Source organism: Herpailurus yagouaroundi, unplaced genomic scaffold (assembly GCF_014898765.1).
Source record: "Herpailurus yagouaroundi ecotype Mexico unplaced genomic scaffold, PumYag 141, whole genome shotgun sequence".
In the NCBI taxonomy this organism is placed as follows: domain Eukaryota; kingdom Metazoa; phylum Chordata; class Mammalia; order Carnivora; family Felidae; genus Herpailurus; species Herpailurus yagouaroundi.
Genome location: NW_024412396.1, coordinates 40980295 through 40994735, shown reverse-complemented (window position 1 = coordinate 40994735; position 14441 = coordinate 40980295). Strand labels below are relative to the sequence as shown.

The following is a 14441-nucleotide window of genomic DNA, read 5'->3' as shown; positions in this document are numbered from 1 at the left end:
AGGTGGGGAAGGGTAGGGATGGAGGGAAAGTGTGAAGGAGGTCAAACTTCCAATTATTATTTTTTTTTAATTTTTTTTCCACGTTTTTATTTATTTTTGGGACAGAGAGAGACTCAGAGCATGAACGGGGGAGGGGCAGAGAGAGAGGGAGACACAGAATCGGAAACAGGCTCCAGGCTCCGAGCCATCAGCCCAGAGCCTGACGCGGGGCTCGAACTCACGGACCGCGAGATCGTGACCTGGCTGAAGTCGGACGCTTAACCGACTGCGCCACCCAGGCGCCCCCAAACTTCCAATTAAAAGATAAATTAGTTCTGGGGATATAACGCACACCATGATGACTATAGTTAACAATACTATACTGTATATTTGAGAGTGGCTAAAAGAATAAATCTTAAAAGTCCTTATCACAAGAAAAAAAATGTAAGTGAAGTGATGGATATTAACTAAATTTACTGTATTAACTATATTTTATATCAAATATACTTATATCAAATTATAGGTTGTATACCTTACACTAATACGATATTATGAGTTATATCTCAATAAAACTGGAAAAATAATTTGATCAACCAACCTAGAAGACTGAATTACCCTTCTATTCTTTGCATATAAAATGATAATGCAAAATCGTTATCATATAGAAATTATCCTATTTTTTTTTTCCAACGTTTATTTATTTTTGCGACAGAGAGAGACAGAGCATGAACGGGGGAGGGGCAGAGAGAGAGGGACACACAGAATCAGAAACAGGCTCCAGGCTCTGAGCCATCAGCCCAGAGCCCGAGGCGGGGCTCGAACTCACGGACCGCGAGATCGTGACCTGGCTGAAGTCGGACGCTTAACCGACTGTGCCACCCAGGCGCCCCGAAATTATCCTATTTTTAAATGCAGGGAAAATAGCATTATAGAAGTGTTTTAGATAGTTAATTATTCAAAATATTATGTTGGTTTTTTCTGAGTTTTATGAGTTTGTAGTGTTTGTCAGCTTTAAAAATTTTACCAAGTGCAAACCCTAAAAAATATTAAAAATGAAACCATAATTTTTTAATTAAAAAAGGAGCCAAGAAAACGAGAAAGAATGAAATATGGTCTTTTGTAGCAACGTGGATGGAACTGGAGAGTGTTATGCTAAGTTAAATAAGTCATACAGAGAAAAGACAGATACCATATGTTTTCACTCTTATGTGGATCCTGAGAAAATTGACAGAAGACCATGGGGGAGGGGAAGGAAAAAAAAAGGTTAGAGAGGGAGGGAGCCAAACCGTAAGAGACTCTTAAAAACTGAGAACAAACTGAGGGTTGATGGGGGGTGGGAGGGAGGGGAGGGTGGGTGATGGCTATTGAGGAGGGCACCTGTTGGGATGAGCACTGGGTGTTGTATGGAAACCAATTAGACAATAAATTTCATATTAAAAACCAATAAATAAATAAAAATAAAAATTGTACCTAAAAAAACAAAAAAAACCCAGAACTTTAGTCTCTCAATCATCAAACTCTATGATGAACTACTTCTAGTTCTCCCACTGACTCCATGCTCTCTCACCTCTTTGCACATGTTGTGCCCACTAACAGAAAATTCTTCTACCACATCTCTACCTGGCTGACTCATACTCATACTTTGGGCCTGAGCTTAAAAGTCACTTCCTCCAGGGGTGACTGGATGGCTCAGTAGGTCTGACTTCAACTCAGGTCATGACCTGTGGTTTGTGAGTTTGAGCCCCACATCAGGCTCTCTCTACTGTCAGCACAGAGCCCACTTTGGATCCTCTGTCCACCTCTCTCTGCTCCCCCCAACCCCAACTTGTACTCGCTCTCTCAAAAATGTATAAACATTAATAAATAAATAAATAAATAAATAAATAAATAAATAAATAAATTCTTCTTCCAGAAGAATCCCAAATATGTGTTAGGTAAGTGCTTCAGAGTCCTATCAACTTACCTGTATCATAACATATTTTAAGGGTCCATTCAGCTGCCTGCCTTTCCCCCTAGGCTGCCCCTGACAGGGCAGGGACTATGTGTGTCTTCTTCACATAGTCCAGCATGGTGCCTGGCACACAGCAGGTGCTTTTCCTAAATTACTTTTATTTTAAGATTGCCTTCATATAAGAATGACAAATAAAACTCTTTGAACAAAACCTTTTTGAAATGAGGTATGGAGAGAAGGTAACCACCCAGTTTAGATAACTATATATTGCAAATGGCAATATACCTGAAGATGTACTTAAATCAGGCATCTCTAGGGCATTAAATTTTACCATATTTAGAAACTTTTTTGTTTACTAGTCATTATTTTCATTTAAAAGAAGATTTTCTAATTCAATTTACCAAATTAAGTCAGTTCAACTTATTACATATTTATTAAGACAGTGGGAAAAGAAAAGAGAAAGAAATATAAAACAGCCAAAGTGTTTTAACTACTAATCTGAATAAATGTTTAATTTTTAGAATGGAAAAACCAGTAGAGAACTAAGTTTAAATGGTTGAGGTTCTTTGTTGCTAAATATCTATTCAAGAGTATTTATATCAACTAGATAAGCATTTTAGAAGCTGGTCATCGTAATAGCCTAAAATAGTGAATATATATTTTAAAAAATCAGTAATTGTTGAAAGATACTTCAAACCATTAAACACCAAGATTCCATTCTGAATTATCATAAGGAATCTATTTAGAAGAGTCATGCAGTCGGTTCAGGTTTAGGAAATATCTTGTGATACAGAAAAATAAACTGACCCTTTTATCAGCAACTTTAGAATAGACACAACATCCATAGGTGATGGGAAAGATCATTATTATTATTTTTAACTGGAAGCATAATTTTGAATATTTTACTTCACTTAGCCAAATCACTATAAAGAATATGGTTTCATAAATAATGAAGGGGGAAAAAAACAATTCAACCTACAACAAGGTATGATTTAGCTATTGAAATGATCAGATGTGCATACTAATTGCTGTACTGGTGACAGATTTCAATAGAAACAATAAATTCCACCTGCAGGCACATCATGTCAAGTGTGTATAAACAATAATAATTTCATGGCAATGGTGCCTGGGGAAATATCCCAAGATTCTTTATACAAGTCACTACAATAACAGATGTAGTAGTTGATTTATGGCTAACTAAAGAACTAAAGTTAAAGAGCTTATTAAAATTCATTCTGTTTCCTCTAATTCTAAAAACAGGTTAGTTTTTCCAAAAGGTACATATACAGATAATGTATATAAACAGAAACAGAAGTGGATGGTTACCACAGCTTTCATAAAAATAAAATATTCTAAGCCCAAACATAAATCTCTTCCTTCTTTTAGATACAAGATTAGCATCTAAATTATTTTAGCTACAATGAGTTCTGCAAGCATATTGAAAATAATCACTAGTTTAATTAATTAAAGGTGTCCAACAGGCACAGTTTAATTTACTAGCAGAAAGAAAAATATATGATTTTATACAATACCTGTAGTGATAAAGGAAAGACCTATTAATTAAAATTATAATTCTATGCTACCATGATAAAATGACTTCTTTAAAATCAGGGACTGCAAATGACTGAGAAGAAAATACCACTGATAACTCTTAAGTACTGGAAATTATATAGAAGGTTTGGAAAAAGTTACAGGATACCGGGTAGTAAATAAAATCAGTAATTTTATTTCGTTCCTTGGCATTCAGCACAGTCTCTGTGCCTGTCATTGTTCCAATGGGTAAGGTGTTTGGCCAGAGTTTACTGGGAAGGTGTAGACTGAGGGCAGGTGGAAGTCAATGTGCCAACCATAGTTCTGTCATTAATAAGCTGCATGATAAATCAACCACCTGGTATCTACTAGGCCTTAGAATCACATAAATTAAAGAAGAATGATTTCTAGAACCTGTTTAACTATAACTTTAAGCAATTATGCCTGTTTCAAATTCAAGCCTCTTTAACCTTCACATCTTGTAGTTGCTACTACAGGCTACAAAATGCATGAGAAAGGATTAAATCAAATAACTAGTTGTAGCTTCTAGGCAAGGCCAAGCTATACATTAAATTTGGTAAGACGAGTGAGGCCAACTTTTTCTTTCCTATTAACTGACTACCATCCCCAAAGTTGCCTCTCCCTAGAAACAGTTAAACACAAGAACCTTGCCCTACTCTGGCTCTGTACTTTCACAAAGAGGCTTGATATTAAACTAAGTTCCCAAAACGAAAAAGTTAGCCACAATGAGTCTGACAGAACCGCTTTTCCTGTATATTCCTAACCTTGATTATCTAATCTGTTTGCACTAGCTGTGAACTACAGACCAGATCAATGGAAGATGTAACCTCAAAATTAAAGATCAGCTAAAGGTTCTAGATTAAGAGGTTCACTTTAAAACTTGGTGTTACAAAGAAAAAGTATGTTGATACATACAATAAGGCTCCTAAATCATCCTAAGAAAGACAAAACTCACATCACAAAATAATGCTTTAAATTCATATAGAACCTTTTATAGAGCAACTTAAAGCATTTTATAAAAATTACCCAATGAATTTTCCTGCACTTCTGTGAAGAGTCAGGTTATCTGATATTTTCCAACAGAGGTAAAAAGAAACAAAGGAACTAAAGTCACTCCCTTTGCCAACGACAAAGCTTCTTATTCTACATCTAGTGTTTTAAACTTGTGAAAAAAGATGCTCAGCTTCATGAGAAATTATATTAACAGAGATGCCTCAGCCTTTTGAAAAAATGTTGACTTCCCACAAGATGAAACTGCAGAGACCGTGTATTGTCTTCCTAGCATTTCACCTACTCACTTAGTTCAGTATCTGCCACACTGTAGGTACTCAACTGTATATTTATCCAATGAATAAAGGCTATTAACGATAGCTAATAATTACTAGAGTTCATCTATCAAGTATTATGGCTAAGTGCATTACATACATTATTTTGCTTACTCCTACCAACAGCTCAAAGAGGTAAGTAAATTATTACCTCTCACTTTACTGATGAGAGAACTAAGTCTAGTAACTTGCCCAAGATTACAAACTGATAAAGCAAGGATTCTAACAAAAGGTAGCCCAACTTTAGACCTTGTTTAAAAATCATCATTGCAGAAAGAATAGATTAGCAGTGAGAAACTCTATATTCTACTTCCTCTATTACTAAATTCTTAGAGATAAAGAAAAATTTCTTGATGATCTTTATACCTCTTATAATGTCTAGCATAGTACCTTACATTAACTGTTTCTTGAATAAAATGAAAATTACATAAGCAAATTAGGTTTCATTGTCCTCTACTGTAAAATGGATAAAAAGGTACCTGCATGGTCTGTCTCAGTGGTTCTCAAATTGTGATCCCTGGACCCGCAAACTCTGTTTGAAATACAAATTCTCAGCACCCCCAGACCTACTTAATAAGAAGACAGTGTCTTAACAAGTCTTCCAGGTGATTCTCATGCATGCAGAAGATTTTCATGTATCGGTCTACCTTATTACATAATTATGAGTTCAAATTAGATAATTACATGTATCAATTAAGTTCAGTAATGTGAAAGTACTCTAAAAAGTGAAAGGTGTATCATCATTAAAAGAGTAAATTTCATTCCTTAAAAAAACTTAGTGGTTTTGCTAAGTCCAGATAAAAATGAACATCAGAAATTAAACAGGTCATAAAGCACTTTTTAAATAAAATATCATTCTAGACTTTACCTTAGTTATGTTGAGCAGTCATGGATCCAGAGAAAAAGATCACCACGAGCCATAAAGCTGTGCCTAGAAATCTGATAATTTGGAACATGGCAGTTCAACCCAGAGATGTGAAATACTGCACAGGCTTCTTACCTGACCAGTGTCCAGTGGAGGTGCCAGATCTGTCTGTGCAGGTCTCACTCACAGGTCTAAACACAGTTTCCCATCCACCAGTAGCATAGCGCCAATTCTGAGATTCCAAGATGAGTGTTCGCTGAGTGCCATATGCAATCATGAAACAGTAGACCACATGATGGAGTTGACAGCCATAGCCACAGCCTTTGTTGATATTACATACTAGCTTCTTGGCTTTGCTGCAGTCCTTGGGATTCTATCAGGGAGAAAGACAAAGATGCAGGGAAAAGACAAAGGTGAAGAGAGGTCATCTTCTCTTCCTAAGAGACAAGTGTCAAAAATCATATATAAGCCAAGACTGACCCAGTGTATCTTACTAAGCAAAGAATCTAGCTTTAAGGATTAAATTTCAAAGCATCCACTGAACGTTTATTTTAGAGAGATGGCAGGGAAAAAAGAACAGTTGCTTAAGAAACATCGCTAGACAGATATGAAATTACGCAGCTACATTAAAAAAGTAATCTTCACTTCTCCATCACTCAGAACATGCAAGTGTGATCATCTCCAAATTCAAAGTTGCATACATTGATGAGCTCATTATGAAAGAAGTAAAATAACTTATTTATGCCAGCTGTACTTCAGCACACTGAGCTTACCTTCCCACGTGAAACTTAAATCATTTTAAAGGAAAAACTATAATTTACCTATTAATTCCACTTATCTCCACAGAGTTCTAGATATCACAAACAAAATGTACTTTTTCATTATGGAAGTGAAACCAATGAATAAAAAAAAATATGAGTTCAACAATTATAAAATATCAGTTACAAAACTTGTTTTTTTTTTAAACTAATGATGATAGCTACTAGTAATTTTCACAATAAAATGTAGAATATGTTCTACATTGGCTGTCTTGAGGCTGTGTTATAGTAGCTTTTTAATCTCTGAAGTATAATTAACATACAGTGTACTGTTAGTTTCAGGTGTACAACACAATGATTTAACAATTCTTTACTCAGTGCTCATCATAAGTGTAGTCACCATCTGTCACCAAACAACGTTATTATAGTATTATTGACTATATTCCCTATGTGTACTGTTCATCTCTGTGACTATTTTAGAAATGGAAGTTTGTACCTCTTAATCCCCTTTATCTATTTCACCCATATGCCCACCCATTGTTATGCCAATTTTTAATCAGGAGGTCCTTTTTTCTATGTGTATACCTTGCTATAAGATGAACAGTAAGTAGTTAAAACACTTAATATTACCTAACAGTGGGTGCAATAGGGTTAGTTAATGAGAGATATCTTTTTTTATTATAAAGCTTCAACTCTGCTGTAATTCGTATGGGCTACTGTTAAATATCCTGAGGCATCTTAGTTCTTCAAATAAAATTTTGTTTTGACAAGGACTTTAACCAAGAAGTTTAAAGCTGTTCTGTCTGCAAGAAGTTTAAGTTGTTCTGTCTATGAGGTAAGAGTATGGATGGGTGCCTTGAGGAACAGCAACTTTTCTCCCACAAAGAAGCAAAGTAACCAGTTCTCAATTTATATGAGCCTTGAAAAAAGGCAGTCACCAAACCACAAGTCTACAGCTGTTTTCCAAGGATATCATCTGTTCTGTCAAGCAGAGCCCTAGAAACAAAAGCTAGGAAGGTGAAGGTATAAAATGACTCTGAAGGAAAAGCTGAGAAGGGAAAATGCAGCACAGTTACTTTCAGAAGAGGTATCTTTTACATTCAAATGTGCCACTGAGGCTGATCTTTTTAGATCAAAATATAACCTATAGCATCAAGAGCCTTCTGAAGAGTTAGAGCCCTTAGAAGTCTGAGAAAATCCAGATAAAATTCAGCAAGCTTTGGTCAGTACAGTTTCCCCAATCAAGTACCAGAGTTGCTGATTCTTTTCACTTAAGACTTTTCTACTTAAGACTCCAGCTGGTTTAGCCACAAGAGATTTGAGAGGAAGAAAAGGATAGGTGATATGTTATTGAGAGACCAATATCATTTACTTTCTATCCAATATTATATAAGGATCCTGGGAATAAGGAACATTCTCAAAATGATCCACAGCTTTGTTATTAATTCAATAGTTTATCAACAGGGCAAATAAAGAACATAACATTTTCAGATATTTCGTGATTTTAAGAAATACAGCACATGAGGGGCACCTGGGTGGCTCAGTCGCTTAAGCGGCCGACTTTGGCTCAGGTCATGATCTCGCGGTCCGTGAGTTCGAGCCCCGCATCAGGCTCTGTGCTGACGGCTCAGAGCCTGGAGCCTGTTTCGGATTCTGTGTCTCCCCCTCTCTGACCCTCCCCTGTTCATGCTCTCTCTCTGTCTCAAAATTAAATAAACGTTAAAAAAAAATTAAAAAAAAAAAGAAATATAGCACATGAATATTTCTAAAATTCATATGAATGAAAAAGAAAATATCCTTTATATATTTTTCAGTAGACTTTTTCTTTTAGAATAGTTTTTCAATATACACAATTATTGTAAAGATGTACAGATATGCCATATACCTCACATGTAATATACCTGATTACATCTTACATTAATCTTCACATTTTTAAGGAAAAAAAAGAGTGAAGGAATAGAATAATTAAACGTTTGAAACTACAGACTTTTTTTTAATAAAAAGAAGACATATCTGCATTTAAGACACAGATTAAGGAATCTGTGTTTCCTGAGTCTAATTAGAATGCAATGCTTCAAGCATAAGAACCGAGTCCTAAGAGAAAGACATGAACAGTTTATGAAATGAAGCTTCATTCAAGAGTGTTAATGTGCCTTAACCCAAGCTAAATTGAGACTGTATTAAATCTTTCTGTTAAGTCATAGGTAACATGTAAAAAGGAAAGGAATCCACTATGTTTGGTTCTGGAATGACTAATCATGAGTAATCAATGGAAGACTCCAAGGCTAGCAATAAGAGAAGAGAAAATGAATGATCAGAATGAGAACAGTAAATAAAACACTGAAGAAGTTCAGAGCCACAGCCCAATTTTTTACAAAAATATTTAAAAGTGTGAAAAATTCAAAAGATCTTGTTCATAAAAAGGCAGAGAGACAGTGAGAAATAGAAAAAACAAAACAAAACAAAAACAAAACCAAAAAACAAACCTATGTGTGTCTAACACAAGATTAGGCTCACCAGAATAAGTATCTAGAAAAAACAAGCAGATGTTAATAAAGGAAACAAAGCAACAATTCTGAGATGGGCAGGGATTTATTCAGATGGAAAGAAACCCTACTCAGGAACCCCTTAGCTGACCTAAGTCTTTGTTATCCACCACTGCTACAGAGGAGCACAAATAGAGATTTATAGGAGTCTACAAAAGGGAATCAGAGCTGTTGTCACACACACACGGGCATGCATATATATGTATGCATAATCTTCAAATTTCTTACGAAATAGCCTTTGTCAATTGCACTGATCCTGGTTTTATACTTTCTGTCTGCAAAAGGCTTGAAGGTATGTCTCATCCATTAGCAAGAATATACAGAAGGGCTTCCTTACCAAAAGCAGCTTTAATTATGCTGACACTTTAACAGGGTAGTTATTTCTGATGATAAAACCTGTTTTTCAATTGTTTCTAGTGTGCCTAATGCACTTTCTTCTATATTTCTCTACCAGTTATCCAAGAATGCAGGCATATTGCTTTGTTCTGTATGGTGATTCTTTTGATCTTTCCCCTTCCTCCCTTTTAAGACATTGTCCACTCACCACACACACACACACACACACACACACACACACACCCCACATGTATGTGCGTAGAGTATGATACACTTCCAGCAGGAGTGCCACTAGGAAGTACTTCTCATTTGGGACTAGAAGATTGGGAAATACAGATTGAAAATACCTCCTCCCTAAGTCCCTTGGGAGAGGGTCTCACTCACTTCTCCCTCCTTCTGCCTTGAGTATCACTCACTGATCGCGTACAAGTGAACTTTTGTTCATTAAATAAATATCTATTAAGCACTTAATATTTACAACAAAATTTGGGAGATAACAATCCAATAGAATAAGAAATTCATCTTGCAAATGATGATGATTATTCAAGTTTTAGAAATAGGAGGTAAATTTGCCAAAATTACTTGAAACAACATACTTTAGTTAAAGACCTTTGCATAGAGAAGTTTAAGATAAAACTTTTGTTCTAATTCGGGTTCTGTTATGAATTAAATTGTGTGATTTTGCTTCATTTTGTTAATTTAAAATTATGACAAAAATTACCTCCCTCCACAATCTCTTTCTGTCACCCATCCTTCCTTCTCAGAGATACTATGAAACTAAATGACATGGTATATGTTCACAGCTAATTCAAACATACTAACTCATTTATTCTCATAATCTCAAGATACATTGTTTCACACTGGATAAATGCAGTATTTTTGCATTTAGTGCTGCAAGGTGGCCCAAACATGGACCTTTAAAAGCTAACAATATTATGTAACATTCTTACAGTTATAATTCTGCAGCAAAGCTATTACATATAAATTAAGAAATAAGGACTTAAGATAAAATAGGGTTCTTCTGTATTCAGTTTCCTTTTCTTCAGTTGTTTTTTTAACACTATCTGAGGCATTTCTTCTGACACTGTTAATTTCTAAGAATGACCCTAGATGACCAGAACTGAAAGCCCTATTTGTTCTCATTATCCTATAAATCAAAATTGAGAAGTATATATTAAAATCAATATGCCTCCAAGATGGTATATTAAGAGAAGCAGTGTCTCTTAAAGCTAAATGATTATTAATTCACTAAAGGCATCATCATATGCTAAAATATTTTAGTCTCTTTGACTTTGGTTAAAATATGAAAATTGTTACTATTGAACATATTTCAAATTCAGAAGCCAGTGTAATTTCTACTTTGCTAAAAAGAATTTTAAATCAACTAGTAAACCACAGTTATATTATGTAGGCACTGCTAAGATTTAGAAGTTTCCACTGCCTTCATTTAGTAAATTAGTAGTAATTGTGAATTAATGATGTAACATTACAAAATAGTACTGATTCTGTGGTTTTTAAATTAAATCACCGATGAAGCCTTTTGCCACAACTATTTAGATTTCCAATACACACAAGCAAAAGACTCTTCAGAGGAAACTTTTCCAGCTACCATGTAATTTTCCTCACTTATCTGTCTATATTTACTACCGACCAAAAGCATTGCAGAAAAAGGCTAAATTAACAACAAACAAAAATTAGTCAATATAAACTGGACATCGTATCTCCAGAAATCTCTCATGAAGAGTAAATGTTCAATAACTATTAGTTCAATTGAATTGCATGTAGGGAGACAAAGGTGATGTCAAGCCATCAGTGACAAAAATATATTGGTGGCAATGAAGCCAGAATTTAGAATTCAGCTCTCCCTATCTATTGTTCAATACTCTTATCCATCCTCTCATGATGTCTTTAATACAAAATTCAACAACAAGAAGTGCAGGCTTAGAGCACTTACCTGGTCACTCCCCTAGCCTTGTGGACGTATGTATACTAGACAAATAAAAACTGTATATATTTAAAGTATACAAACAAGTTGATATATATATATATAGTCACCATACTGTACATTAGATCTCTAGAACTTACTCATCCCACATTAAGTGAACCTTCATACCCTTTGATCAACATCTCATTTCCCACATCTCCTTTCTCCTGGTAATTCCTATACTACTCTCTACTTTTATGAATTTGACTTTTTTAGATTGCACATATGAGATCATGCAATATTTGTCTTTCTGTGTCTTATTCACTTAGCATAATATCCTTCAGGTTTATTATCTTGCAAAAGCAGGTTTTATTATTTTCGTGGCTGAAGAACATTCCATTGTGTGTATATATGTGTGTATATATGTGTATATATATATGTGTGTGTATATATGTATATGTGTGTGTGTATATATATATATATACCACCTTTTTTTCTTTATCCATTTATCCACTGACAGACACATAGGTTGTTTCCATATTTTGACTATTTTGAATAATGCTGCAGTGAACAAGGGGGTGCAGTATCTCTCTGAGATAGTGATTTCATTTCTTTCAGACATATACTACCGAGAAGTGGGACTGCTGTATCATACAGTAGTTCCATTTTTAACTTTTTGAGGAATCTCCATACTGTTTTCCATAATGGATATTTACATTCCCACCAATGGTGTGCAAGGGTTCCCTTTGGTCCACATCCTTTATAAAACTTGTTATCTTTTATCTTTTTGATAACAGCCTTTCTAACATGTATGAGGTGATTTCTCATTGTAATTTTGATTTGCATTTCCCTGATGATTAGTGATCTCTTGACTATTTGTAGGTCTTCTTTTGAGAAATGTCAATTCAGATCCTTAGTCCATATTCTAGTAGGTTATTTTTTTGCTATTGAGTTGAATTCCCTATATATTTTGAATGTTAACCCCTTATCAGATACACAGTTTGCAAATATTTTTTCCCACTCTAGGATGCCTTTTCATTTTGTCCATGATTTCATTTGCCATGCACAAGTTTCTTCGTTTGCTGTAGTCACTTGCTGATTTTTACTTTTGTTGCTTTTGCTTTTGGTGGTATACACAAAAAATCATTGTCAAGAACAATGTCCAAGGAGCTTTTCCTATATGTTTTCTTCTAGTAGTTTTATGGTTTCAGATCTCACATTTAAGAAGCCCAAGAACCCTTCCAGCAACTAATAGCATTCCTTCTCCAGGGCAGAGTTAAGCCATAGACACCTCCTACTTCCAATGAAGAGAGGTCAGAAAAACTAAAGGAATGAGCCAGGTACGTTAAGTTTTATTGTGGTCTTTGTCTGCTCTCATCATAAGACTAAACAGTTTTTAATTTGTTTGTTTAAAAAGATCTACAGCATCTAGCTTTGTGTTATAATGAAGAAAAGATTCATTAACAGTGTGGTGAAAGCATTTCATTGTACTGGAAACAGTCTGATTTTACTTCTCTAAAATTATTTTCACAACCAAAGCAGAAAAGGTAATGAAGCAAATAAGAGAACTGGAGTACTGCATTGTGGTAATTAAAATGAAGACTCTGGGCATAGTTAATAACCATGAAAGAGAAAGTTAAAAGCATTTTCATTTTTAAAAGCCAGTACTGGAAATTATTGTCTCTTAACACATTAAACAAGAATATTTTCATAGCAAAGTTAAGATAGTATTGAGGTGTCCTTTCTAGCCCTCTAGCAAAGAACAATTTGTTGCAAGTAGTTAACAAGAACACAATAGCTCAGGCACAAGTAGTCTACCAAATGCTGCAGGAAATCAATTTCCCTGTAGGCATTTTATAAAATTCTAAGTGTGGAAGCAATAGAGAAAAGATACCAAGGTGCATAGTTAACATACAGACCGTAATCCTGACACACTGAAGCAAAGGCAGATGGTTACTATACAGTTATAGAAGAGGAACGATCTTAATAATCAACAATTGGCTTATTTTAGATGCATTTTTAAAAGTTTTACTCTGCCTAGAAGTCTTTGGAATGTTCTAAAGCCACTTTTTAAAAAAGACAAATTCTACATGTCCAATAGAAACAACAAACATTATGGGGCATTTCTATTACTGGGGTCTTTGAGATAGTAGTCTCAAATATCCAAATATCTCTGGATATTCCAGGTGATCTTTAAAAAACCTCTATTTCAGGTTCAAAAGACAAGTACACCAGAGCAACTTTGCTAATATCTTCTGCAACTATAAAAGCCACAAAAGAAAGTCAGAGAAAGAATGAGATGTATCCAAATCTAACTCTCTCATTCAAGAATCTAATGTAAACAAAAGTCCCTTCAAGGCTAGAGAAGAGAAACTAATTTCTGAGAAGCCAAATTCTGCCAATCCTACACAAATGCACAGAAGACATATAGCTTCAAGCACCTTCAATTTTTCTCCATAAGTTTATCGCCTGACTGCCAGGTGTCAGAACCAGCTTAATTTCTCAATCTAAAAATAACTTAGGGGGTGCCTGGGTGGCGCAGTCGGTTAAGCGTCCGACTTCAGCCAGGTCACGATCTCGCGGTCTGTGAGTTCGAGCCCCGCGTCAGGCTCTGGGCTGATGGCTCAGAGCCTGGAGCCTGTTTCCGATTCTGTGTCTCCCTCTCTCTCTCTGCCCCTCCCCCGTTCATGCTCTGTCTCTCTCTGTCCCCAAAATAAATAAACGTTGACAAAAAAATTAAAAAAAAAAAATAACTTAGTTTAAAAATTAAGGGTGAATGTCAGAAATGTCCTCCACGATTTTACTTAACAGGCCTAATTATACTCTCCTTCTCCAAAACCAATATTCAGGGAGGATACAGCAGTTACTCCTTAAAAAAGAAAAAAAAAAAGAGGGAGATAGGAAAAGGATGGAGAAGGGATGGAAGGAAAGGAAGGAAAGGAAGAAAGGGAGAATAGAGAAGAAAGGGAGGAAAGAGGGAAAGGGAAGAAGTGCTGGAGACAGAGGGGAATGGGGAAAGAGGAAGAGAGAGAAGGGGGAAAGAAGGAGAAAACTAAAAGCAAGTTTGGAACAGGTTAGGAGAAACACTAGTTGAAACTTCAGTTCTTGTGCAAAAGCTGTTGTGAATGTTTTGTTCGGTTTTAAATAAAGATCAGAATAACTTACACTGTTTTGCCAGCTCTTCCATTCTGCAAAGTGCCACTGGT

The 14441-nt window shown here is 35.3% G+C and overlaps 1 protein-coding gene and 1 long non-coding RNA gene across 11 annotated transcripts in view; one reads left to right on the top strand and one right to left on the bottom strand.

Annotated features, from left to right (window-relative positions):
- The window catches only part of FUT8 (fucosyltransferase 8), a 308814-nt gene that overhangs the window by 60252 nt on the left and 234121 nt on the right, over nucleotides 1-14441 (bottom strand). For all 10 annotated transcript variants that reach the window (XM_040477408.1, XM_040477410.1, XM_040477412.1 and 7 more), the window contains one exon: nucleotides 5807-6044. In XM_040477408.1, the coding sequence (XP_040333342.1) occupies nucleotides 5807-6044 (238 nt within the window). The remainder of the gene's footprint in view (nucleotides 1-5806; nucleotides 6045-14441) is intronic.
- Nucleotides 1-14441, top strand: part of LOC121031916 (uncharacterized) — a 49198-nt gene that overhangs the window by 13317 nt on the left and 21440 nt on the right. Inside the window, exon 2 of the long non-coding RNA XR_005790970.1 lies at nucleotides 12505-12575. This is a non-coding gene — a long non-coding RNA (uncharacterized LOC121031916). The remainder of the gene's footprint in view (nucleotides 1-12504; nucleotides 12576-14441) is intronic.